At 40.5% G+C, this 25,597-nt stretch overlaps 1 protein-coding gene and 1 long non-coding RNA gene across 2 annotated transcripts in view; one reads left to right on the top strand and one right to left on the bottom strand.

The window, feature by feature from the left end:
* Positions 1–1,906: 1,906 nt before the first annotated feature.
* Positions 1,907–25,298, bottom strand: ASNS (asparagine synthetase (glutamine-hydrolyzing)). Its single transcript, XM_019443404.2, has 15 exons — positions 24,943–25,298; positions 23,680–23,786; positions 20,165–20,240; positions 18,275–18,372; positions 15,042–15,313; positions 10,930–11,167; positions 9,830–10,015; positions 9,469–9,570; positions 8,682–8,809; positions 7,499–7,625; positions 5,142–5,248; positions 4,590–4,690; positions 3,209–3,290; positions 2,966–3,121; positions 1,907–2,253 (listed from the first exon to the last, which is right to left on the bottom strand). Exons 5-15 carry the CDS (start codon positions 15,288–15,290, stop codon positions 2,044–2,046), a joined length of 1,686 nt encoding a protein of 561 aa, XP_019298949.2. The 5' UTR covers positions 15,291–15,313; positions 18,275–18,372; positions 20,165–20,240; positions 23,680–23,786; positions 24,943–25,298; the 3' UTR covers positions 1,907–2,043.
* LOC109263734 (uncharacterized) overlaps positions 18,106–25,597 on the top strand; it is a 31,249-nt gene continuing 23,757 nt past the window's right edge. Inside the window, exon 1 of the long non-coding RNA XR_002078358.2 lies at positions 18,106–18,309. This is a non-coding gene — a long non-coding RNA (uncharacterized LOC109263734). The remainder of the gene's footprint in view (positions 18,310–25,597) is intronic.

Genomic DNA, 25,597 nt, shown 5'->3' on the forward strand with positions numbered 1-25,597 from the left:
ATCTGTTATCTCAGACTCCAGACCACACTACAGCAACCCCAAGACAGGAGGAATTGAGTATGTGTTGACCCCATGGCCTCAACAAGATACTCACACAACAGTCTGACATCAGAAGGCTCACGGTTCTCTGACCGTTTCCTTGTAAAGGGTTCCAGAAACTTTGCAGCCTATTTAACCAAGATCAACAGTTGCATATGTGTAATTGTGCCTTTAAAGCAAGATACTTGCAAGAAAATGTTAAAACTGTTTGAAGCAGTGGTAGTATTTAGGTGGTTGATTTTTCTTTTTCTATGGAACATATCCTGTCCCAAACTATAAGGCACCTTTTTTAGTTATGTCTGAAGGCAAGATAAAATAAACCTCTGAAGGGGTATATCATCCCATAGGGTACGTGGAAGAGGATGAAAAGCCAGGACAACATCAGCTAAAAATCTTTTAGTTTATGGTGGGGGACTGAATGATATGTTAGCAGTGCTGTGTGGATTGGAACCCACAGGCCTCTTTAGCACTGAGTCACCAAGATCAGAGTAGGCCAGGAAAACAGGCTTGGCCAGTATGGAGCTGTTGAGTCACGTGTGTATATGCTTCAGTGGCTACCATGTCTTTAAACTTCTAGAATTTCAGTTGCAAAAGAAGAGGTTAATTTTATACCATGTGCCAAGAACCTCTGATAGATCTCATGTGCTGCTTGCCATTTACCAAGTTGCTGTGGTTAGGGTTGACCTGCAGGACTGAATTCACTGCTATGAACTTGGCTGAACTGAGTACCTCTACTGTTGAACTCTTGAGTGGTACCTGAGTATGCCAGCTCTGATAGTCACTCAAGTTAAACAGCTCATACCCTCAAAAACAGTTTGTGATTTACAATCCTGCCATGCACGCTGCCCAACCACCACCACCTATCTTCTCGTGCCTTCTCGGTGTCACCTACGTTGGCTGGATGAGGCTATACCATGAACAGGTTTGCCTGGAACCAAGTCATGCCAGGTTGAGGCCCCTCAAGCACCTACAAATACAGGATTATCATTGAATCTTCCAGTATTAACTCACGGCATTTCCTTGGCTGTCTAGAGACATTTTACATTTTTCAGTGAGGGCCTCTAGCCTCAGACGGTCCTTATCTTCTAACTTCCTAGCTGAACTCTAGCCCACTCATTCTTCCCATCAAACATTCATATGTTGACCTGCACACACACGAGCAGTTTCCTCATCAAAACTTCCTACTACTTCATCTTTATAGGGTATTTCAAAATGTGGTCCCTACACAACCAATGCATTCAAACAAGAATCTTTTACTTGTTCATTGACTGCTTCCTTGTTCTACTTTCTCTTTTCCCTCTTGGGTTTAGAATGCTTCTTCCTTTTATCAGAAATGCTTGGCTTGAGTTGTTTCTGTACAACAGGGCTCTATCAACTATGGCCCACTGGCCAAATCCAGCCCGTTTCTATAAACTCTGAGCAGAGCACAGCCCTGGCCGCTTGATCGCATACTGTCTATGGCTGCTTTTACACAGTTCCAACAGAGGTCTGCAAGGCCTATGATAGTTACTGACTGCCCCTAACAATATGCTAATCTCGGATCTAGAATAGTAGTTCCAGAAGAGGTGTTGGCTCCACCGGAAAAATGAAAATACGAATTACTGTCTTACAAGAGACTGTCAGGGACGTCCACGACGGACTCAGCACCACAGAGCCTGCCTCGCCAGCTGCTGTGAATACAAAAAGAACAGAGAGGGAAGCTGTGAAAAGGCCACGCTAAGAAGAGGCAAGGACTCCTGCAAATGACAGGCTGCTTCCTCCTTTCCTAAGCTCACTCTCTACCTTCCTGGGATACAGTAAAAGCTGCTCAGTTTCTAGCTCCCTCTAAGGAAGGGGCTGTATGAATATAAATGACTATAGCACTGTGTCAGATTCAAGACTTTTATTTTTTTTCCATGCCCAACAAGCTGGAATGGTTGATGCTCACTGCTCCCCCTCCTGCCCCCAAGCCCCCTACTCATCACAGGAGGAATGTTTCCTTTCACTGGATAGCTCAGATAGTGCCTAGGCTTTGGCGGTTGACTTGTAATGGGCCAGAGTGCGGGCAGAAGGGTCCGTGGCATTGATCCACTTGGGCATCCAGTAATGGGTCAGCCAGTCTGCCCGGCCCGGGTAGTGGCGTTCAAAGATTTGACGGTAGTAATAGCCTTCCTTAGTTTTAGGAGTATTGAAGGGAAATTTTTGGGCTGCAGTCGCCATCATTGTATCATCAACCTGTAAGAATATAAATTCAAAATGGTTTTGTTAAATGGCATAGAAACACTTGTATTTAATATGGCTTCCCAACAACAAAAGATATAAAAAGGCATGACTGTAAATTGTGCAAGAGACCCTTTGAATCACCCATCACTTAGAAAATGCTAAAACAATAGACACAGCTGCAGCAACTTTCAAGGAACATTTCTGCGAATAATTTTAATACACGGTGGCTCTGAGTGTTTTATGACTAATAATGTCTGGCACCCGGCAGGTGTTAAATGTTAAATGAAGGTCAGTGATGATTGGTAAGTCTCTTCTCTTGCTCTTTGAATTTTAGATGCTACTATATAATCCTTCATGCTACTTAAATCTTATGAAATTCTTTTTTTGTTTGTTTGCTTATTTTGAGAGAGCACATGAGCAGGGGAGAGGCAGAGAGAGAGAAGACCGAATCCCAAGCAGGTTCTGCACTGTCAGGACAAAGCCTGATGCAGGGCTTGAACTCACAAACCATGAGATCATGACCTGCACTGAAACCAAGAGTCAGATCCTTAACTGACTGAGCCACCCAGGTGCCCCAAATGTTATGAAATTCTTATAAAACTCTTGTTTACAAGGAATTTCTCCTACAGCCACAAAACATTTAAATGAAATACAAAATGAACAGTGATTGCCATTCTACATCCAAATTGTCCTATGCCAGAAAATATTTTTAAAGACCTTATACCTGATGTTCAACATATTCCTGTAAAATCCTAAACCAGGAATTCTTAACCGAGGTTATTCCATCACTGAATGCTTCTTTTGGCCGCCAGAGAATGTCTTTAGGTATTAGATTGGAGTCCTCAAATGTCTCTCTCAGGAGATGTTTTTCTATCCCATTCTGACATGAAAACAAAGGATTGGCAGTAAAAATTCCAAATACATTGAATAGCAATAGACAGTTTTCATCGTGCATCGATTCACCTACCTTGGGAGTTCTCATATCTGGGGGCAGAGACAAGTAATAGGAAGAAAATCGATGATCCAGGAAAGGGACACGCAATTCAAGGCTTAAAGGGGAAAAGAAAAATCTAAATCAAAATGGATATTTAGTACCTGTCCTTTTAGATTCTCCTTGAGAGTTTCTTAGCAATTCAACTATAGCCTCTACGTAATGTTAAGACTAAAAGTCATTTTTAGGGTCCTCCTGACTGTTCTTTACTACTGCGTGAGTAGCAAAAATCTTCACTCCCAACAATATGTATTACCTCATCTAGAGAGTGAAACAAATGGACAATAATTTTACTTTCCCTTCTGTAAACAATTAAATGCACATCTCAAAAAGCAGAAAATGGTAAGAAACATGAGTGATCTCATCATTAAGAACATACTTTTCCTATACCTTTCTGACTCAAAGTTTTTTCTTGGTGAGGCCATCTCTTGTCCTATGGAAAACTAAAGAATTCAGAATTGTTTACTACTAAATGATTTACATACAACATGCAGTATATACCCCTGTTCCACAGTGTTTCATCAAAGGCCACATCGTGTTTTCTGAATCCTGGTGACTCTAGTTAAGGCAAATGGATAGAATAACCATGGATTCAGTTCCTTCCCCACACCGTATCTGACTATTTTCTAATCTAAGTGTGATTTCGTGGAAGCAACTAAAATATTTAATGTAGTTTATCACCTACAGTAAGAGTTCTGAATTCTCCAACATGACTAGCTAAAAAGTGAAAACTTCAGGCAACCAGAAATAGAGAAACCTGTTTATAATCTAATCAACCCTCCCAGCTCTTCATTGCCCTGTGCCCACGCAGGGTCACCACAGTATCAAACAGGCATGGTAGGCACTCAACACTTGTTACAGATGTTGTGTCAGCTTTAACTTCTCTTAAAAAGTCTTAAAAAGAGCAGCACCTGCCTTCCCTTTCGGTTGTTCTGATGGTAGCAGAGTGTGGCTGTGCTTTAAAGACGAAGTCCATCTAAAACAACCTACAGTCTCCTCACCAATGCCAGAACAGTGCTTTGAGACAAGCTTTGTTTTCTCTATCGAAGTCATATTTTGTGGGGCACCTGGGTGGCCCAGGGGGTTAAGTGTCTGACTCTTGATTTCGGCTCAGGTCATGATCTCACGGCTGTGAGATCGAGCCCCAAGTTGGGCTCCGTGCTGGCCGTGGAGCCTGCTTAAGATTCTCTTTCTCCCCCTCCCCTGCTCATGTGTGCATGTACACTCATGCTCTCTTTCAAAAAAAAAAAAGTCATACTTTGCACAAACGTATAATCAACTGAAAAAAGAAATTGGCCATTGAGCTTTTTGATTTTTGAGGCTGTCTTAACGATTGCTTCTCAAACTACCGAGTTACCCGTGGGCAGCAGTAGTGCGATCTGCCCGGAGAACGTCGAACAAGTAGAGTTCCTTCAGAAGCCTCTCGCTCTCCTCCTCGGCTTTTTCAGGAGAAGGAGCCTGTTTTATAAACAGGTGAAGTTACAAATACACCAATAGCTTTGCTTGTGCACACAGAACAGTGTTCATTTCTCTTTCCCGTATTCCAGCTCTAGTGGGAGTAAGACAGAAAGCTAAACAGAGTTTGGGGAAGGGGGTCCCTACTTGCTAAAACAGGCCTTCCTGCATACCAAACAGGTAGCTGTCAGGCAATAAAATGGACGCCCGGGGCAGTAACCAGGCTGCCACAGGGGATTCAGAAAAGTCAGACTCCCGATTCTCCTGCTTCACCAGTTCTGAAAAATGGAGATTATCTCACATTAAGACTTCTTCCCCCCCCCCCAAAGAAATACAAAGCAGACACTATCAGTTTTCCTCACATACGTCACAAGATACTCAAGTGTTAAGACAGACGAGAGCAAACCACTTTTCTTCACCCAGCACCAATATCCCTCCATGTCAGAAAACTTACCTTGTGAAAATATATGTAACCCTGCGTAAGCTCATCTGAACCTTCTCCAGAGAAGATCACCACACTATCTGTGTTCTTCCGAATATACTTGGAGACTAAGTACATACCTTAGTAGACAGACAGAAATTGTTGATGTCAACATAACTGGCCACCAAAAACGTCTCGTATTTAGCTTTTGGAAACAATGATGTTTTACTTAGACTTGAACTCTGTATTAATAATGTAATTTCCAAAATAATGACCTTTTATCTATAAGCTAATTTTTATATACTTTACCCAGAAGTTTTACGGTTGCAATGAAACAGCCCAAAATCATTCCACAATTTTACCTATTTATTAAAAAAAAATTAATGTTTATTTATTTTTGAGATGGGCACAGAGAGAGAGAGGGAGACACAGAATCTGAAACAGGCTCCAGGTTCCGAGCTGTCAGCACAGAGCCCAATGCAGGGCTCACACCCAAGAATCAAACGATCATGACCTAAGCCAAAGTCAGACGCTCAACCGACTGAGCCACAGCCACTGTGCCCCTTATTCCACAATTTTATATATGGGTTTTAAAATTGTAATGCTTTTAGACCAAGAATATCCACCTTAGAACTCTGACAAACTGAACAATGACAAATATCTAAAACAAATTCATAACTTTCATACCAATATTATCATACAAAAATAATAAAAGTTGGGAGTTTTGGTAGTTTAGGCTTTTATTTCCTAACACCAAATTTCACAGGTGGTTAAGAATACTATGTAAATTACTAAAAGAGAGCCATTGGTTCCGGCTGCAAATCTATGTAAACCAGTATTTGTTCTTTATCATTTTTTTCATGATCACCGATCTAGGAAGACTTTTTTAGACATTTTTTCTTAATTGCCTTCTCAATGAAATATGAGTACTGGATATACTATAAATCTGTTTATATGGTGTGGCCCTTTGGAGGCCCACAGGCCACTGTATACAGAAAATTCTTTTTTACACTCCAAGAACCAATTTAGTTCTCTTGTGGGCAATATCACCCCTGTGGTAATATTTTCATGCCCTAAATTTTGCAATGGAGGCTTATCAGATAGATTCTGAGTCTCTTAAAAGAGAGACATATCTCAGCCAGTAGTACATTAGAGGCTCAACGACACTGGAGTATACTTCTGATCCTGCCATATATCCACAGGACAAAACTAGCATTGCTTGCTGGGCAGTAAAGTTATTGATTGATAAGTCATATGATAGAATAGTTACCAAAGTATATATGAGTATTCCTTACATAAATTAGTTACAACACAGACCTATTTCCTTATATAGCCCAAGAAACTATATGCAGAGAAATTGGGGAGTGAGGAGTGCAGAAATGTGCATCTATTCTTTGGAGAAATATAAATACAGATCTTCCTCGACTTACACCCTGATAAACCCACTTAAGTTGAAAACATCATCAAATCCACCTAACCTACTGAACATCATAGCTTAGCCTAGCCTACCCCAAATGTACTCAGAACACTGACATTAGCCTACTGTTGGGCAGGATCACAGACCACAAAGCCTACTTGGTAATGAATGGTGCACTGAGCATCTTATGTAATTTACTGACCCTGTACTAAGAGTGAAAACCAGAATTGGTGTGGGTACAGAATGGTTATAAGTGTTTCAGTTGTTCAACCTTGTGATCACTTGGCTGACTGGGAACTGCAGCTCAACTGCCCAGTATCGAGAGAGAGAGAGAGAGAGAGAGAGAGAGAGAGAGAGAGAGAGAGACGGACAGAGAGAGAGAAAGAGAGAATCCTCTGCATGGTGTTAGCCCAGGAAAAGATCCAAATTCAAAAGTCAAAGTAAGGGTTCTGCTGAATGTGTATTGCTTTCACACCCTCAAAGTCGAAAATTGTTCAGGTCAAACCATGGTAAGTAAAGGACTGTCTGTAGGGACACCATAAATGGGGGAGTTTATGTGTTTATTCCTCTCCGAGAGAGATTGGGGAAGGGGTGCCTGGGTGGCTCAGTCAGTTAAACGTCCAACATCGGCTCTGGTCATGACCTCACAGTTTGTGAGTTCAAGCCCCGTGTCGGGCTCTGTGCTGACAGCTCAGGGCCTGGAGCCTGCTTCGGATTCTGTGTCTCCTTCTCTCTCTGCCCCTCCCCTGCTCACACTCTGTGTCTGTCTCTCAAAAAATGAATAAACATTAAAAAAAAAAAAAAAAGATGGGGGGAATTCTTAAATGGTCTGGTCTTAAAGTATTGCTGACCTAAGATTTTTATTTGCATTCATTCTTAAGTATTGTTTTTTAAACTGTTGTTCGAAATAATCTTTTAAACCTTATACTCTTTTCAGGATTAAAAATCTTTTAGATACTGTAAAATACCTTACCTACTGAAGCACGTACTGTTGTAATATCATAAGTTTCCAAGGAAAATATGACTTCATCCAGGACCTGAATGCCTTCCTCAGAATTAAAGAGGACTTCATGGTGTTCACTCCCAATGTGATTTGCCACCTGATTATTTAAGAAATATCCATATACTTGTTATAAGCACTGCCCTTGAAAATGAAACATGAATACTGTCATGTCACAACACATTATAAGTTAATAATAGTGAAAAACAAATCAGGCAAAATATGAGGAAATGATTCTCTAGTCACCACATACACAGCCCAGTTAGGTTTCCTGGCCTCCCCCAGTCTCTGCCCTGACTTGACCAAGAGGTAGACAGCCCATCAGCTCTTCCCACTCCAAGACTTCAACCTAACTGTCCACAGGCTTCCAGTGAGTTGTGTCCCTCCCTCCCCACCCCACACTTAAGTTACCTCACCCACTTCCTCCCTCTCTAGTCCAACATGGCCCCACTCTAACCTCGGCCCCCTATTGGCCCTCCATCGATGGTTTATGTTACATTCAGGATGTTATTCCTAAGGGAAATGCCTTCCCCTCATTCTTTTTTCTTTGGCTGTTTTGGATTCTTTTAGCACTGATCAACTTGCTTTGACACTGCACTCATCCATTCCCTGTAAATTCTGCCAGAGTAGGAACAAAGTCTCCCAAACACGGAATGTGTATGTACAAGGTCCTCTCTGCCCATAATCTTAAACACAATACTTTATAAGAATGAAAACAGCTAACATTTACAAAGTACTTACTACAGGCTATGCTCTATCCTATGCACTTCATGAATTCTATCATTTTCACCTCGGAACTATCCCATAGTAGATACTGTCATTCCCGTTACATAAGTGAGGAATCGTATGTTGGAGGTAGGATTTGAAACCAGCATTCTGCTCCAAAGCATGCAGTCACAACCACTGTACCATTACTTTAAAAAAGACAGAATTATTATCACAGGGTTTTTATGAGGATTGCATGAGCCTTAGAAGTACCCAGAGGACAGTGTATGACACACTTGATACTTAACAACGCATTTCATTTTATTTTAATACTTTTAACTTAAAACAATTACCTGAGTCAATACAGCATAAGTACAGAATCATTAATTAGTGGCTAGATTTTTATCCTTATGTCTGTCCCAATTACATAATGGGCAGGACGGTGTCTTACCTTTCTAGCAGCGAGTAAATCAGTACTGTCTTCCATGCCAATCGCAAATGTCTGGAGAGGGTACTGTACTTGAGCCTCTTTTAGCTGCTTCAACAGGGTGGCAGCAACCAAACTGGAATCTAAGCCCCCTATGAGCAAGATGGGAAGTACACTGGCTATATGCCATGCTTACGAGAAACAGATACGATTTACAATCCCATTAAGCACCAAGATTAGAGTTTTGCTATTTAAAATCCCCAACTTTTAGGGGTGCCTGGGTGGCTTAGGCAGTTACGCGTCCAACTCCTGATTTCGGCTCAGGTCATGATCTCGCGAGTTGTGAGATTGAGCCCGTGCTTTGGGCTCTGTGCTTGACAGCATGGAGGCTGCTTGGGATTCTCTCTCTACCCCTCTCTCTGCCCCTCCCCCACTTGCACACGCTATCTCTCAAAATAAACAAAATTTTAAAAAAAAATTTAAAAATCCCCAAGTTTTATAAACCGAAAATCAACAGTATGAAAAATCTAACACATAACCTGACATAATGATTACAGTACTTGAATTGGTCAAAAGTCACCATACACAATTCTAAAAAATGTTTATTAGCTCACTCATACCAATAATTAGAATGTAACCTGAAGCTGCTCTATTGCCATGAATATTAAATGCAGCTTACAGAAAACATTTTTGTCCTATAATGGAGGGAAAATTAAATCATAAATATTTTATAGTTAAAATCTCAGGGATAGCTACAAATCATTTACTTAAATATGTGCTTAATATAATTGGGCTTTTTAATAGACTTCACCTGATAAAAGGCAGCCAATCCTTCTGTCTGTCATTAAGCGTTTCTTTATGGCGTTGTCAAAAAGTATCCGGAGGTTGTTCTTCACAGTTTCTAGCTCAAAACCTATAAACACGTAAAGCAAATCAACAGTTCCAGAAAATCTTGGGCTGAATTATTTACTGAAACAAGGCAGACAATCATGTATCAATCATGATGACACCTGCTCCAGGGTAGAATTTGCCAAATCCCCATGTGCCACCTCCAAATTAAATAGGAAAGAGCTCTTCTGATTTGAACCATTCCAATGACAAGAAAGTAGCACTTTTTTTTCCCTTTGAGAGAGACAGGCGGGGAACAGGCGGGTGGGCGTTTGCTTTGTTACCTGGGAAGAGTTTCTCCACATTGTCATAGAGCGCATGCAGGGGCTCATCTCTACAGTGATGATATTTGACCATTTCCACTGATGCAACTTTGCCATTCGGCTTTAAATCCAAAACTTCATAGTGTCCTGGGAGAAAAGGCTCCACTTTTAAAAAAGGAGTTGTGGAGTGCTTCAAGTTAACAAGACCTACAAATTCAAAATGATAATTTTACTCAAGATACAATTCACCATTACTTACTATCCTCTCAATTCCTGTTTATTCCCCCTTTTTGATATAAACACATGTCCATTATATAAGCAAAATAGGGAAGAATGAACCCAAATGCTACCACCTACTTACTAGAGAGAGAACAGTGGTACAGAGATGTACCCTAAGGTTACACTGATTTCTAGTAGTTCAAAGTAATAAGAAGATCCCCAACATTCAATTTCTTCTCCCTGGCTGGAATTTCAGATCAAGAAAATCTATTTTCTATAAGAAAAGACACATTAAGCAAGAAGATGGACTTGAAATTGCTACTGTTATGATACCCTGGCAGTCATTTCTTTGTCATCACTGAGGTATGTTAAGGAAACAGCCATGATTTCTGGTCCTTGAACAAGCAAAATGACCCACTATGAGGTAATGGCAGAACTAGTTATTATATACTGTGTGTTAAACAGTATAATCTAAATTTCTTCAAAAGTTTTTACAGGGAGTAAACAACCTGGCATCACCATGGTCTCTGATTAAAAACCAGTGTTTTATTGTAAGTGGGAACAGCCTATCTAAATCCTCATTACGAGTCACAATTTGAGTTTGTCAGCCCAGTCATCTTCTGTGTCAGACTGAATTCAAAGATCAGATTGGACCCAGATTCCTGCCTAGCAAGCGGACCTCAAGAGAGCTACACAACCCCTATGGGGGATGAGGATTAATTAAAAAGTTTCAAGCAGGGAGGACCATCAACCGATTAGTTTTTGATATGCTATTCAAAACCATTGAAAAACAGTCACTCAAAAACTTCTGGACTGCCCAGCATAGGATTTGCAAATGTGATCAAGAGGAGAACACAAAACCAGAGTAATAATGAATACATACAGACAAATTCTATCATTACCTTTAGCTTCTGAACACACAGCCAAAAATCCATCTTCCGTCATGGCTTTAAACAAAGGCCTGACTCCATAAGTATCTCTGCCCAGGAACACTTTCTTATTGGCAGTATCCAGCAAAATAAATGCAAACACCCCATCCAACATGCAAACTGTTTGCTCAATTCCTCCTTTGTCGTAAAGATGAAGGATTATCTCACCATCCACTTTGGTCTGGTATTCAAATTCAAAATGGTGTTGCATCTTGTAAAAGCAATAGCAAAATAAAAATGTTAACGTTACAGTCCTTGTGCATCCACTAATAATTTTTTGTTGCAAAGTTGCTTCAACATTTCTATGTTCGATAATCACGCACCTTAGTTATTTAGAAGAATCATTGCATTATCAAAATACAACTCGTTTGAACTCACAATTCTGCTCATTCTTTACAGCATAAAGCTAAATGTGCACATTTTAGTTGCATTCTGATAAATGAAAAGCAGAGGCAATGTAGCAAAACAGTCATACATATCAGGAAGGAGAGGAATGCCCATTATACATGTCCTATGTCTATAATACATGTATGTTTACATCTGTATGTCAGTTAAGCAAAGAGGTTGCAATGACAATAAAAATGTGTCTTCCCCAACTGTAATATTTTGGTTTGGGAATATAGGATCAGCTGAGGTTTTTCCATTTCAGTCTCAAAGACCTGCCTATGAAAATGGAAAGTAAAAGGACACACACAGTTGGTACTATTCCCTGATGAATGGCTCCATCACAATGATGAAGACACACGGTCCAGATAAAGCTGATGGCCCCCCGGGGGAAGCCTAGAATATTCAGTCTTCCCACCATTGCAGTGGCATTAAACTACTTCTTACTGATAGAGAAAATGACAGGGGAGCTTTAGTAGTCCACATGCCCCACGGGCTCAGCAAAGTGACCATCATGACCACTCAGCACAGAGGGAGAGGGCCTGATTACATTACACCGGGCTCTGGCTCTCCATCACCACTGGCCAACTGTGAGGGGGAGAAATCCTTGGAGTTGCTCTTTCTTTGTGCTTACTCCTATTTTTGACTGACCATGGAGAGAGAAGAGGTTCCTATAAACAAAATCACGGGGAAATCCTGGTTAAGTTTAAACATTCAGAACATGTTTTTAAAATTCACAAAGTAAATCTATATGTCTGTATATGGATGACCTATAAACATGCTTCACAATCACACTCACTCTATCACTTGTGAAACTTCTATTAGCACTCACAGAATGACCCAAACCATGGGCTCTGGCTGCCTTGAGTGACTATAAAGCCACTTCCTGTTGACCTCTCCCTCCTCTGAGAGAGATCAGGGGAGATCCTGTCACTAGCAGGTGGGGTTTGGAAGCGGTCTTTTGCTTGCCTTTTTGCACTTACATATTGGAAGAATAAATATACCCTCCAAAGCATTCAGTGATTTCAGTAAGCAACAGCTTCCCAAATCTATCCTCCACTACTGTCATCACTGCTCTTTGGCTAAATCTTGCAGGTAACTTACTGGTTAATGATTCCCATGTTCCACTTTGCACTCTCCTGAAACCACACTTAGGTAAAAGCTGCACTTAGAGGGCATCTGGGTGGTTCAGTCAGTTAAGTGTCCAACTTTTGATTTCAGCTCAAGTCATGATCTCAGAGTTTGTGAGTTTGAGCCCCACATTGGGCTCTGCACTGACATTGCAGAGCCTGCTTGGAATTCTCTCTCTCTCTCTACCCCTCCCCCTCCCCTCTCAAAATAAATAAACTTAAAAAAAAAAAAAAAAGCTGTAGTTAGATAAAAGTCCCTGTATCCTGCCACCATCCAGAAATCACACTGCCACTTGACTTGCTGGTTGCAAGCCCCTGATGATCCCTGTAGAGAGAGAGCCTCCTCTCTGCCCCAGCCTTTACTTAGATTCCTCCTCTCCTTCATTTATTCTTCCTCCACACCCAGCACATCTCTAGCTGGATTTTATTAGAGGTAAATTTTTTTTCATCCAAAAAAAAAAAAAAAAAAAAAAAGGAGGGGCTTTGGAGCTTATGTTGCAGTGTCCTTTATACAGATGTAAAATGGCCATCCTCCTCATCAACAGATTTCTGGCCGCTCACGCAACAGAAGCTTAGATGATTGGTAGATGCAATGGAATTTCTATGCTTTTGAAAATACAATATATTTGGTAATTTAGAATAAAAATACTTGTGAAATATTTACTATTTTGTAACTTTTCAACAAAATATATGAAAGCAGCAATGTTGTTCAAGTTACACAAGGTATTTCCTATCTGATTTAAGGTGAAAGGTTAATATTGCCATAATACAACCTAGCATTCTTGTGTGTATGGCACTAACTTGGCTTGGTAAGAAAGAAGTCTTATCTCCTGTAAGTACCTCCTGTACTCTCACTAGCTTGAAATTCCATTCTTACTTTTCGTGTTCACCATTTCATCTCCAAGCACCTAGAAAAATCATGCCTATATACTCTTAATAAATGTCTGAAAGGAATCTGTTGAATAACCATAAAAACTTTTCAAATGAGAAGCCTATTATTAAAAGTAATCTTATGAGGAGATGACACACAATGGTAAAAGCTATTGTCCAGAGATAAAAATGTCCTAATGGTGGCTAGAATATAAATACCTCCCCATGAATGGCAGATGTATATCAAGACTCAAAAAATACCAAGGAACCTAACAACTAAATGTATGAAGTATGAATGTTATCAGGCTTCAACAAAACAAAGCAGCTACAAAGACATTTTTGTGACACTTGCAGAAATTTAATTTGAACTCAATATTAGAGGATTTTATTGATTCTTGGGTTTAATAGTATTGGTATTAGGTAGAGGAAGGCCCTAATTTTTAAGAGGTAAATGCTTGCATATTTAGGAGTAAAGTGTCACGATATCTGCATTATACTCTAAAATGATTCAGCCCAAAATTAAATGCCTAGGTGTATATACAGAAAGAAATAGAACAAATACGGCAAAACATTAACAAATAAATAACCTAGGTTCTATTTGTTCTATTTTTTTTTTTTTTTTGGTTTGTTCTTCTTTTTTGTTCTTTTTTATATGTTTTAAATTTTCAAAATTACAAGTTGGGGAGGAGGGTGGCAAACAAAAAATAACTTGGAAATTTTGCATTAAAAAATTTATGAAACACTAGCCAAATAATTCCAGATTGGAAGGTTCTTAGCCAGTTTGGCTCCCTGGGGTCAGAATTTCCACCCCCTCACCACTCTCATCCTGAGTAAGCTTTCACCAGATTAGAAAGCTGTTCCAATTTTAATGCTGCTAAAAAAAATCACTCCTTGCACTCTTCTGTCCTGTGGCTCTGTTTAAGTGCAGTCAGTACACAGTAGCAATAAATGTCATAAGGGCAGCATTATATAAAAGCTACCAGTATGATTACCTCCAAACTATTAAATTCCATACCTGCCCTAAAGTCCTCCAGTCTCCCTACTCTTAGAATGATATTCCAACTCCTTGCCAAGTCCTGCTTGATCTGGTCATGCCCTGCCCACCTACCTACCCCTTGATCACATCTGACAATCCCAGGGCTGCTTCCTACCTCGGGGCTTCTACACATGCTATTCCCCCAGCATGAAATGCTGTTCCCAGCCCCACTAGTTGATCATTATCCATTAGGTCTCAGTTCAAGTGTCAGTTCCTCAAAAGACCTTCTCTGACCACCCTTGCTGACATTGGATCTCCCATATTATTTTTTTTTTGTCCAGAATATCTATGCTATGTACAAGGATTTTTTGTCTTTTTTGATTTTTAATGGAATAAACTCCATCAGAGTGCAGACCTATGTCTCATACTTACTACTGTATCCCCAGTACCAAACACAGGCTCTAATTAATATTCAAATTCATGACAGGAAAAAAAATTCTAAGAGTTAAGGAATTATAATCTTCATTTTCTCTTTTTTTTTTGTGACCAGGCCATTTGAACTCCTTGTGCATCTGTGCCCTATCTATCTTTAGAACTGGAGCAAATGAGGTAATGAACATGGAAACTGTGTGAAAAGTAAAAAGCTTTATACAAAATATATAAAATTATTATAACCAACTAGCCCTGAGGTTTAATCACATCCAGATATCTTCTGGTTTATTTACCTTCTTGTGGTTGTAGATTTCACCGTTGTAACAAAGCCACAAATAAGGATATTTCTTCACTCGGATTGGCTGCATTCCAAACAGCTGGTCAACCACTGCCAACCGATGAAATCCAAAGCAGCAGTTGGTGTATCCATTGACATTCTCAAAGCGAAATGCATCTGGACCCCTGTGTGCAATCTTCATAGCACTCAGGCACTGAACAGAAAGGCAGTCATCACTGCCAAAGAGGGCCCAAATCCCACACATGGTGCAATGGAGCTAGGGGCTCTCTATGGAGAGAAAAGCAGACCAGTTGAATATTCAATATCCAAGTCTGTATTAAATCTTGATTCCAAAAACTGGCATAAACTACTTCAAAGACTGATATTTAAACCATCTGATCTATAGCATTAGGCTGGCAGGCACACAGGAGTTGAGACTGATTTAATTGATTTACAAGTATTCAGAAAAGATGCATGACCTTCACATCCAGCCGGCTAAAGCAGTTTAGCACCCTGTCAATGCCTGCATCTCTCTCACCTTGGAACTTGGCTCACCTTAGCCGGGGTAGTCAGGCCACATTCTAGGTTTACTTCCAAGATACAGATATACATGCAGGCTGGCTCCAACCTAGTGAGAGATCCCTGTCCCATTCTCTCCATCCCAGAATGTCAGAAGCCCTCAAAAATCCAATAGACTCCCCAGATTATTACTACAGTCCCCTCTCAGGACTCCTGACAATTAAATGTCCTCTCTTTACCTGTACTAACTGCACATAGAGTATAGCAGGTAAGAAAGATCACACATACTGCTCTTGTAATGTTAAGATACATAGCTATTACAAGCATTTCACAACTTCTAGTTTACCTCTAAGTGATTTATTCAAATGTGATAAAAGAAATTCTAAAGAGACAAAAGGCATGTTATCTGACATTAGATACCCTGGATCGATTACAAAAAGAAATTTTTAAGTTGACAGAGATACATAATGTTCACCATCAAAATGTCCTAAATGACAAAAATGTCCTCAAATACTTTTGTCTCAAAGCTGCTTTAGTCCATAAGAAAGCAAAATAGGTGGGATATGAACAGCAAGAACATCTCTGAAAAACAAGCTGGCCATCCCTACAGGCCAAGAAGCAAACAAATAATTCCTGTGAATGTTACTTTGCAATTTTATATTCTCAATTGTGAAATAAAGGCTTTTTATTTAGATGCTGCCAACTCAAAACAGCTATTTTACCAAAATAACTTGGAACTATTTGGGTTTTTTTAAATGCAAATTTGCAGTGAATGCCTAATTTGAAACAAAAATCATATATAAACATATATAATATAAATATATATAATATATATATAATATAAATATACTATATAAAATATACATATAATACATATATTTTTTCAAGTTACATCAATCACTTTGAGCAATCCTCTGAGGACATGCACAGCTAAATGAACCAAACCTTTGTTTGGCCTTTTAATGAGAACATATCAAATTAATAAAAAATGATAGTGATTCCAACAACTTGGCAATGAAGTAGCACATGTTCTATGCAGTCCCTTCCATGAACCTGGCAAATAGCCTCTAATGAGATGTTTGAGATTTAGGGGGAAATTCACTTAGATTGAGGTGAGAGGACTACTGATAAGCCATCTATCTTTGACTCCATACCAATGAAAAATGGGCTGAGACAGTACTTTGAAAATCACAAGAGGTCGTCATTAGTGAATCATTTCCCTAAGTCTTCCTAATGCTGCTTAGTGAATCCCATTATTAAGCCTGTTATAGGAAACACACACTAAGCACTAAATTAGAGGGGAAAGACGGGCAACACATATTAGTGAAGCACACTTCTCCAGCAGGAAATAGCAAGTTAAAACTGTTATCTATTTTTGTTGGAATCAGTCTCACTTGCAAAGGTCCTATTTGCAATGCTTTTTCCAACTGCTGTTACCGCTCCCAGTAATTTTCCCTATTTCCTCATAAACTTCTAGGGCAGTGCTGTCCAGTAGAAATGTGAGCTACATATGTAATTTTCAATATGCTGGTGGCTCCATTAAAAAAGTCATGAGAAAATGGGAAGTTTTTAAATCTATTTTAACACAATGTACTAAAAGATAGTATTTTGACAGGTAATCAGGCATAAAAGTTATCGACAAGATATTTTATATTGCTTTTCTCTACTGAAGTTAACATCTGGTGTATTTTATACTTACCCCAGACCTTGATTCGGACTAGTCTGCCTTTGAAGATCTCAAAACAGTTACATGTGTACTGAATTTGTGCTGATCCAATGCATTTAATTTCTATGCTATTTACCAACCACTTCAATTTCACCATCTCGTTTTATTTTTACCTTAAGATATCAGCAACCAACTCCTGGACAGGTTCAAGACCTAAATTACTTCTAAGTAATCTTATAGGAACGTGGCCAATCAATGGGGAAAAAAAAAGAGTTAGGAGTCCTGTTAAATTGTTACTCAAGTACCCAGGAAGAAGAAATAATGTAGGCCAAGGGCCCAGAAGAAAACTGTCCTTTTATTCAAAATAGTAACATTAATCTGAAACCAGCCCTACAGAACAGACAGATATCCACTGAGAAAGGCATGTTCATTCATTTGCTTTTTCGCATACCGTGCCGCCTGTCGCCCTGAACAGTTGTCTTCTAGGCAGGATTTGCTCATTAAGTCACTTGTTGAGTCTTGCAGTCTGGCTGGGGGGTGGGGCAGGGAGAGGGAGATGGAGGGACCAGTGGTGAGGGGCTAAGTACAGACCCTTAGGCTTGGACCTACAGACTTGAGACCAGGACCAAGCGATTGTGTGTCCCGAAACTCCGACTGCACCCCAGCCACGTGCACCCTCTGGCCAGTCTGCAGCAGGGCCCCCGGACTGCAAAATTTTCCACAGGCTTCGATGCAATGTAATTTTTAAAAACAGTAAAATTTACAAGGGCCAACGTGGGCTGCAACCCGGCCTCCCCTCTGCCTTCCACTTGATCCCAACCCTCTGCAGGGCCAGACTGGGGTCTTTACCCCGCAGCCGGCTCCCAGGTGCGCAACAATCGGCCCCGCCCCCTTTACGGGTGGGAGCCGCAGAGCCCTCCGGCGCCGGGATCAGCCTCTGCCCACCAGTGTGCTAGCCAGACTGCGCGCATCCTCCTCCTTCTCCTTCTCCTTCCCCTCCCCCTTCCGGGGCGGCCCAGGGTACCCTGGAAGGACGCTGCACCCCGCAGCAGGGCCTGGCTTACCTGGGATCCAGCGGGTGGAGTGACCAAGGTGCCAGGTAGGGGCTGCAGCAGGCGGGCGGGGCGGCCGGGCGTCCTCTCACTTTATACCGGCCTAGCTCCTGTAATGCGTGCGGGAAGTTTCATCATGTTTGTGAGGGCCAACCAGCGCGTAGGGGCGTGGCCCACAATGCGAGACCTTGGAGGCAAGGAGGGGGGAGGGCGGAGGAGGAGCAGAGAACTAGAGGAGGAATTGCTGCGTTCCAGCTCCTTAAAGTGTTAGTGCACCTGCTGAAGGATTGCCTCAGAGGTCTAGCCAGGTGCCCCACTGACACTGAGGGTTATCTTACCCGCTGTCCTGACAATTAGGGGGCCTTCTGCACTTGGTTTGTTCTTGGGGAAATCAACACCAAATTGATGGCCGTGTCCCCCCTACAGCACATCTCCCTGCAGACCCTTACCTGCAAAATTTTTAGGACTACAGGTATCCCCCGCTTTTCGAAAGTTCATGTTATGCCACTTTGCTTTTACAGAAGACCCACATTAGTACCTCATGTGGTACTAATTCAGTTAGTTTTTGCTAACTGAAAGAAATCCGAAGAGGATGTTTGCTTTTAGGGGAAAAGGTGAGAAATGAAAATAGCGTTCCGTATTGATTTCGTAGCCGGCCATTTAAGGACGCAGCAAGCGAGTGGCACTGCCAAGTTCCTTCCCCAGGACTACACTCTGCGTCGAGGCGCCATGGCTTTGAACACTGTCTCTGAGCATCTGCGCTTTGTCTGTATTTTGTGCATGCATTAGCAGGATGTGCCCTAGGTATCAGAAAGGCCTAGCAGAGGTTATTTTTTGCGTCTGAGAAAACTCAGATTTTTCATGTAAATTAATGGTAACTGCTTCTTCATTTTATGTCATTTCAGCTTATGAAATGTTTCCTAGGAACACTCTACTTTGAAATAACAGGGAAACCTGTACTTTAGTTTCTCCGTAACTACAAAGAGAGCATCTAGTACATAAGATGGATACAGAAATATTTGCTCTATTAATAAATAATGGGGCAGGTAGGAAGAGCTGGAAGGATACGATCTTTTTATTAACTACAAGGTATATTTCATTATGTCTTTTACCTCAGACATAATTAAATTTCTCCCATCTCTGGATCTATAGCTCGCTGTATTTGTGTTCTGTGTTGGATCATCATCAAACTTTGTGATGTGGTTATATTCTCCTTCGACTAGATTGACATCTTCCTGGTCGTGTTGACTTCATCTTTTGAGTCTCACTATCAGCTCAGTGTATACCACTAGCTAGATTCTCAAAACCTGCATTCAATTCAATTCGATTCCTCATCACATTTTGTTGTTGACCAATTTCACTTTCAGGAAAGGATGGAGTTCCAGCCTGAATTTTACCACTAACCACTTCCATGACCATAGGTATGTCTTATAATCTCTTTAGGTTTCCCTCTTTGAAAGGAAAGTGGAGATTACCAGGGGTCCTTCCAGCCTTGAAATTGTAAGCACTAAAGTGATGAGAGTTCTTAGAGCCATAGCATCCAAGGAGGACATTTTTTTTCCATCCCCATAATATCAATCTGTCTTGCTGAAGCTCAGAATAACTTTTCAATGTGTATATATATATTTTTTAATTTTTTTAATGTTTATTTATTTTTGAGACAGAGAGAGACAGAGCATGAATGGGGGAGGGGCAGAGAGAGAGGGAGACACAGAATTGGAAGCAGGCTCCAGGCTCTGAGCCATCAGCCCAGAGCCCGATGCGGGGCTCGAACTCACAAACCGTGAGATCGTGACCTGAGCTGAAGTCGGACGCTCAACCGACTGAGCCACCCAGGCGCTCCTCAATGTGTATATTTTTACATTAGGCCCAGTTAGAAGTAAATTGCCCAAATTCACTCACCTGACACTTATAGATCCAGGATGTGAAATCAGGTTTGTCTGGGTCCACGGGGCATCCTCTTTTGATCAAATTCTGCCTGTAGAATAGATAGACAAGAAGAGCTGGCTGGGTCATACCAGAGATACTGACAGAGAGCAAGGAGCTGACATAGCCTCTCTTATTTTTGCTAAACATGAAAGATTTGCATTCAGGATTAAATAAATTTTATTCTCCAGATTTCATCCCCATTCCTATATTGGAGCATTACCCTGCAATTTGTATTATCTGCACTAAGAGTTTGAAAGGGGAGACTCTCCATTTGAATTTTTTAAAGTGTTTATTTATTTTTAAGAGAGAGACAGAGCACGATGAGCAGGAGAAGGGAGGAGAGAGAGGGAGACACAGAATCCAAAGCAGGCCCCAGGATCAGAGCCTGATGCGGGGCTCAACTCATGAATGGTGAGATCATGACCTGAGCTGAAGTCAGATGCTTAACCAACTCAGGTGCCACTCAGGTGCCCCTGAGACTCTCCACTGTAAAGGCATTGTTGAACTGGTACCACTAGGTTCTTCAATTTGTTATGCAATACAGGGAAAGACTTGTCCTCAGAAACCAATTTTTTCCTTTTTTTTTTTAATTTTAATTCCAGTTAGTTAACCTACAGTGTTATATTTGTTTCAGGTATATAATATAGTGATTCAACACTACTGTATATCACTCTGTGCTCATCATGACAAGTGCACTCCTTAATCTCCCTCACCTACTTCACCTATCTTCCCATCCACCTTCCCTCTGGTAACCACCAAATTGTTCTATATAATTAGGAATCTGTTTGGGGGCACCTGTTTGGATGGCTCAGTCAGTTAAGCACCTGACTCGATTTTGGCTCAGGTCATGATCTTGCAGTCTGTAGGATCGAGCCCCATGTCAGACTCCGCACTGACAATGTGGAGCCTGCTTGGGATGCTTTCTCTCCATCTCTCTCTCTCTTTGCCCCTCCCCTACTAATGCTCTGTCTCTCTCAAAATAAATAAATAAACTTAAAAAGAATTTTTTAAAGAATCTGTTTCTTGTTTTGTCTTATTTTCTTCTCTTTGCACATTTGTGTTCTTAAAATTCCACATATGATTGAAATCATATGGTATTTGTCTTTCTCTGACATATTTTGCTTAGCATTATTCTAACTCCATCAGTGTTGTTGCAGATGGCAACATTTCACTTTTTTATGGCTGAATAGTATTCCATTATATATCAACATCTTCCTTATCCATTCATCAGTTGATGGACACTTGGGCTGCTTCCATATCTTGGCTATTGTAAACAATACTGCTATAAACATAGGAGTGCATGTGTTTCTTTGAGTTAATGTTCTTATATTCTTTGAGTAACTACTCACTAATGTATTGCTGGATCATAAGGTAGTTCCGTTTTTAACATTTTGAGGAACCTCCATACTGTTCTACACAGTGGCTGCACCAGTTTGCATTCCAACCAATAGTGCACGAGTATTCCATTTTTTCCACATCCTCACCAACACCTTTATTTCTTGTGTTGTTGATTTTAGCCATTCTGACAGGTGTGAGGTACTATCTCACTCTAGTTTTGATTTGCATTTCCCTGATGGTAAGTAATGGTGAGCATCTTTTCATGTGTCTGTGGCCATTTGGATGCTTTTGGAGAACTGTCTGTTCATGTCTTCTGCCCATTTTTATCAGATTATTTGTTTTTTGGCATTATATAATTTCTTTACATATTTTGCGTACTAACCCATTACTAAATATGTCATTTGCAAATATCTTCTCCCATTCTGTAGGATGACTTTTAATTTTGTTGATTGTTTCCTTTGTTGTGCAGAAGTTTTTTATTTTGATATAGTCCCAATAGTTCATTTTGCTTTTGTTTCCCTTGCCTCAGGAGACCTATCTTGAAAGAAATTGCTATGGCTGATGTCAAAGAAGTTATTGCTTGTGTTCTTGTCTAGGATTTTTATGGTTTCATGTCTCACATTTAGGTCTTTAGTCCATTTTGAATTTATTTTTGTATATGGTGTAAGAAACTGGTCCAGGTTCATTCCTCTGCATGTTGTTATCCAGTTTTCCCATCACCATTTGTTAAGAGACTGTCCTTTTCCCACTGAATACTCTTTCCTGCTATGTTTAAGATTAGTCTATTATATAATTGTGGGTCCATTTCTGGGTTTTATATTGTTTTCCATTGATCTATATGTCCATTTTTGTGCCAGTACCATACTGCCTTGATCACTACAGCTTTGAAATATAACTTCAAGTCCAGAATTGTGATCCCTCTAGCTTTGCTTTTCTTTTTCAAGACTGCTTTGGCTATTTGGGGTCTTTTGTGGTCCCATACAAATTGTACGATTTTTTGTTCTAGCTCTGTGAAAAATGCTGCTGGTATTTTGATAAGATTGTATTAAATGTGTAGACTGCTTTGGGTAGTATAGACATTTTAACAATATTTGTTCTTCCTATCCAGGAGAATGGAATGTCTTTCCATTTCTTTGTGTTGTCTTCAATTTTATCAGTGTTTTATAGTTTTCAGAAAACAGGTCTTTTACATCTTTGGTTAGGTTTATTCCTATGTATCTTACTATTTTGTTTTATTTTATTTTTTTTTAACGTTTATTTATTTTTGAGACAGAGAGAGACAGAGCATGAATGGGGGAGGGGCAGAGAGAGAGGGAGACACAGAATTGGAAGCAGGCTCCAGGCTCTGAGCCATCAGCCCAGAGCCCGACGCGGGGCTTGAACTCACGGACCGTGAGATCGTGACCTGAGCTGAAGTCGACGCTTAGCCGACTGAGCCACCCAGGCGCCCCTCTTACTATTTTAAGTACAAGATTCCTTTTAGAATCACACACAAAAAAGTCTTTCTTGACCTCACCCCACCAAATAGTGTGTTTTTAGTATTCCTTTGATGGAGAAAACATAGCACCATGATAAAAATAAAACAAAACACCCAAGAAGTTATCAAGGCTTCATACCACTCTTAAATAAATGTCTATTTTACTGGTCACATCAGCACCAAGATAAATAAATAGTAAAATGTGTAAGACATACTAAGAACAGACTACGGTCAATGCTCGTAGACTACACAGGTTCGATATCCCCCTAAGTTACATTCCCAACTAGTTTACAAACTGCCAAGAATATAAATTCCACACAGAACATGTAGTGAACACTTAGTCATTGACAGGCAAGAGCAAAGATGACAGCTGACTCAGTTCAAAGGTTCCTTAGTGCCCTAAAGTCTTTAGCAAACTGACTTTGCTGCATCCTAATCTACATAAAATGTCTGAAACCTGAGAACAACCTAGGAAAGGAGATCTTCTATCCACATTGTACAGATGTAAAACTAAGACTCAGATAAGTTGAAGGATTTAGCCAGTCTGAATTAAGTCATCACAACTGCACATAATCATAAACTGAATCATAATCATAATCATATAAAACCCAGAGACGATTTCCCTTACCCCCCCCCCCCCGCCCCCACGATTTATGTAGTAAAAGACAGATACCTGATATGTTACGTAGTGTTGGTTGTGCTGAGTATCTTCCACTTGTCCCTCCAGAGTCGCTCCATCCTTTCTCCCTTCACTTTGTGTCCTGGCTCCTTTGCCCTCCTCTTGTCATGGAAGTGTCCAAAGGGAGACGCAGAGGTTAGAAGGGAGAGGTCTCGGGGTGTTTCTTCCCCAGGCTCCTGCACCCCCACAGAACTCCTCTCCTAAATCCCACAGCTCCTGCCACATGGCCTTCTCTATACCACAGTCTCCTCAGATTCCGGGAACTGCTCCTTCCTCTTCCCCTTTAGGCTTAGCCCGAGGCACCAAACCATCTTGCTTTTCTTGAATCCTGTCCACACTTCTGTAATTAGTGTCAATTGGAGTGTGACATCTGCTTCCTATCAGAACCCTGCCCAATACATTGATCTAGGATATAACAGAGGATGCAACGGATTTAACTAGAGTAGAAAATGATTCACATGTTCTCTTAATTATTAGACACAAATGAAAACTAAATTATGTGGCCTATTTTCCCACATCTTACCCACCCCTCTATTGAAACCTCACTCTAAAAGCAGCCCGGAAGCATTTAACATTCTGTGACCTGAGTCACTGAGGAATCAAATAAAATCTTCCTCTGTCAAGTAAACCCTTTAGGCTGGTTCCCCATCCCCAAAGTATAATTGACAACACAAGATTGCATTTGTTCAGCCCTGAGAGCATTAGTTAAACTCTTTAAAATTCTTTTAAATACTAAATTCATTTTTCTCAATGGTGTTTTTTTTTTTTTTGTAGATTGATCCATTTTCTAGAATTAAAAAAATATATAGTAATAAAATAACCAGCCACATAATGATAGCTACCCTTTGGGATTCATTGATTTTAAAATGTACATAATAATAAAAAAGCTTCATTGATATTAAAACACTATAAAATGAAGTTGCATTTTATTCAACCCAATGTATCTTTGTAAAAGTTTGTTGGTGAGTTTGACATATTTATGGTCTATAGAAAATGCTATCAAACCATTCAGATTTGCCAACCCCTGTCATAACTCCAAAGCTACCCAGGAGACCGTGACTCACATGTTAGGTAACACTGACTTAGGATTCCAACGAATTTATAAGCCCATCCTCCCACCCCCCAAAACAGAAAATGCTTCCAAAGCAGGCCACATGGTTAGCCCTTAACCTAACACCAGATGAATTATCAGCAATAGTGTCACCTTTAGATCCCAGTAACCAGAACCATTGAGCTTTTCACTGGACATGAACTTACCCACTCAGGGAGGAGTTTAGGATGCCACTATGGGGGAGCTCTCAAGGCACAGGATGGAGTCGGAGTGAGACAAAAAATAGCTGGAGCCTCCATTGGATCTCTTGTTCTGTCCCATAAATGTTAGCCACAGGCCTTCTCAGCAGCTTTTGATTCCATTTCTCTGCTGTTCTACCTATTTCTTATGATTTTTTAAAATCAGGTGTTGAAATGCAATTTGAGATAGGACTTCTGATCTTTACTTCTATATCCTCTACTTTTCTTCTCATGTCATCAAAATTTCCCTGGTACCTACATTTAACTCAGCAGGTTAAACAGCAATATGGAGGGGCACCTGGGTGGCTCAGTCAGTTAAGCATCCGACTTCAGCTCAGGTCATGATCTCGTGGTTTGTGGGTTTAAGCACCACATCAGGCTTTGTGCTGACAGCTTAGAGCCTGGAGCCTGCTTCGGATTCTGTGTCTCCCTCTCTCTCTGCCCCTCCCTCACTTATGCTCTGTGTCTCTCTATCTCAAAAATAAATAAACATAAAAAAAAAACCCAACAGTAATATGGAAAATTCTGAAAATTCCAGATTCCAGAAAAATTAGATACTTTTGCATTTGTTACCTAGGATCTGTTACTTAGCCTTAGTGCAACAAACGAGGGAATATTAACA

The sequence above is a fragment of the Panthera pardus genome, unplaced genomic scaffold (assembly GCF_024362965.1).
Source record: "Panthera pardus isolate Hobbes unplaced genomic scaffold, ASM2436296v1 HiC_scaffold_8, whole genome shotgun sequence".
NCBI classification, from domain to species: Eukaryota; Metazoa; Chordata; class Mammalia; order Carnivora; family Felidae; genus Panthera; species Panthera pardus.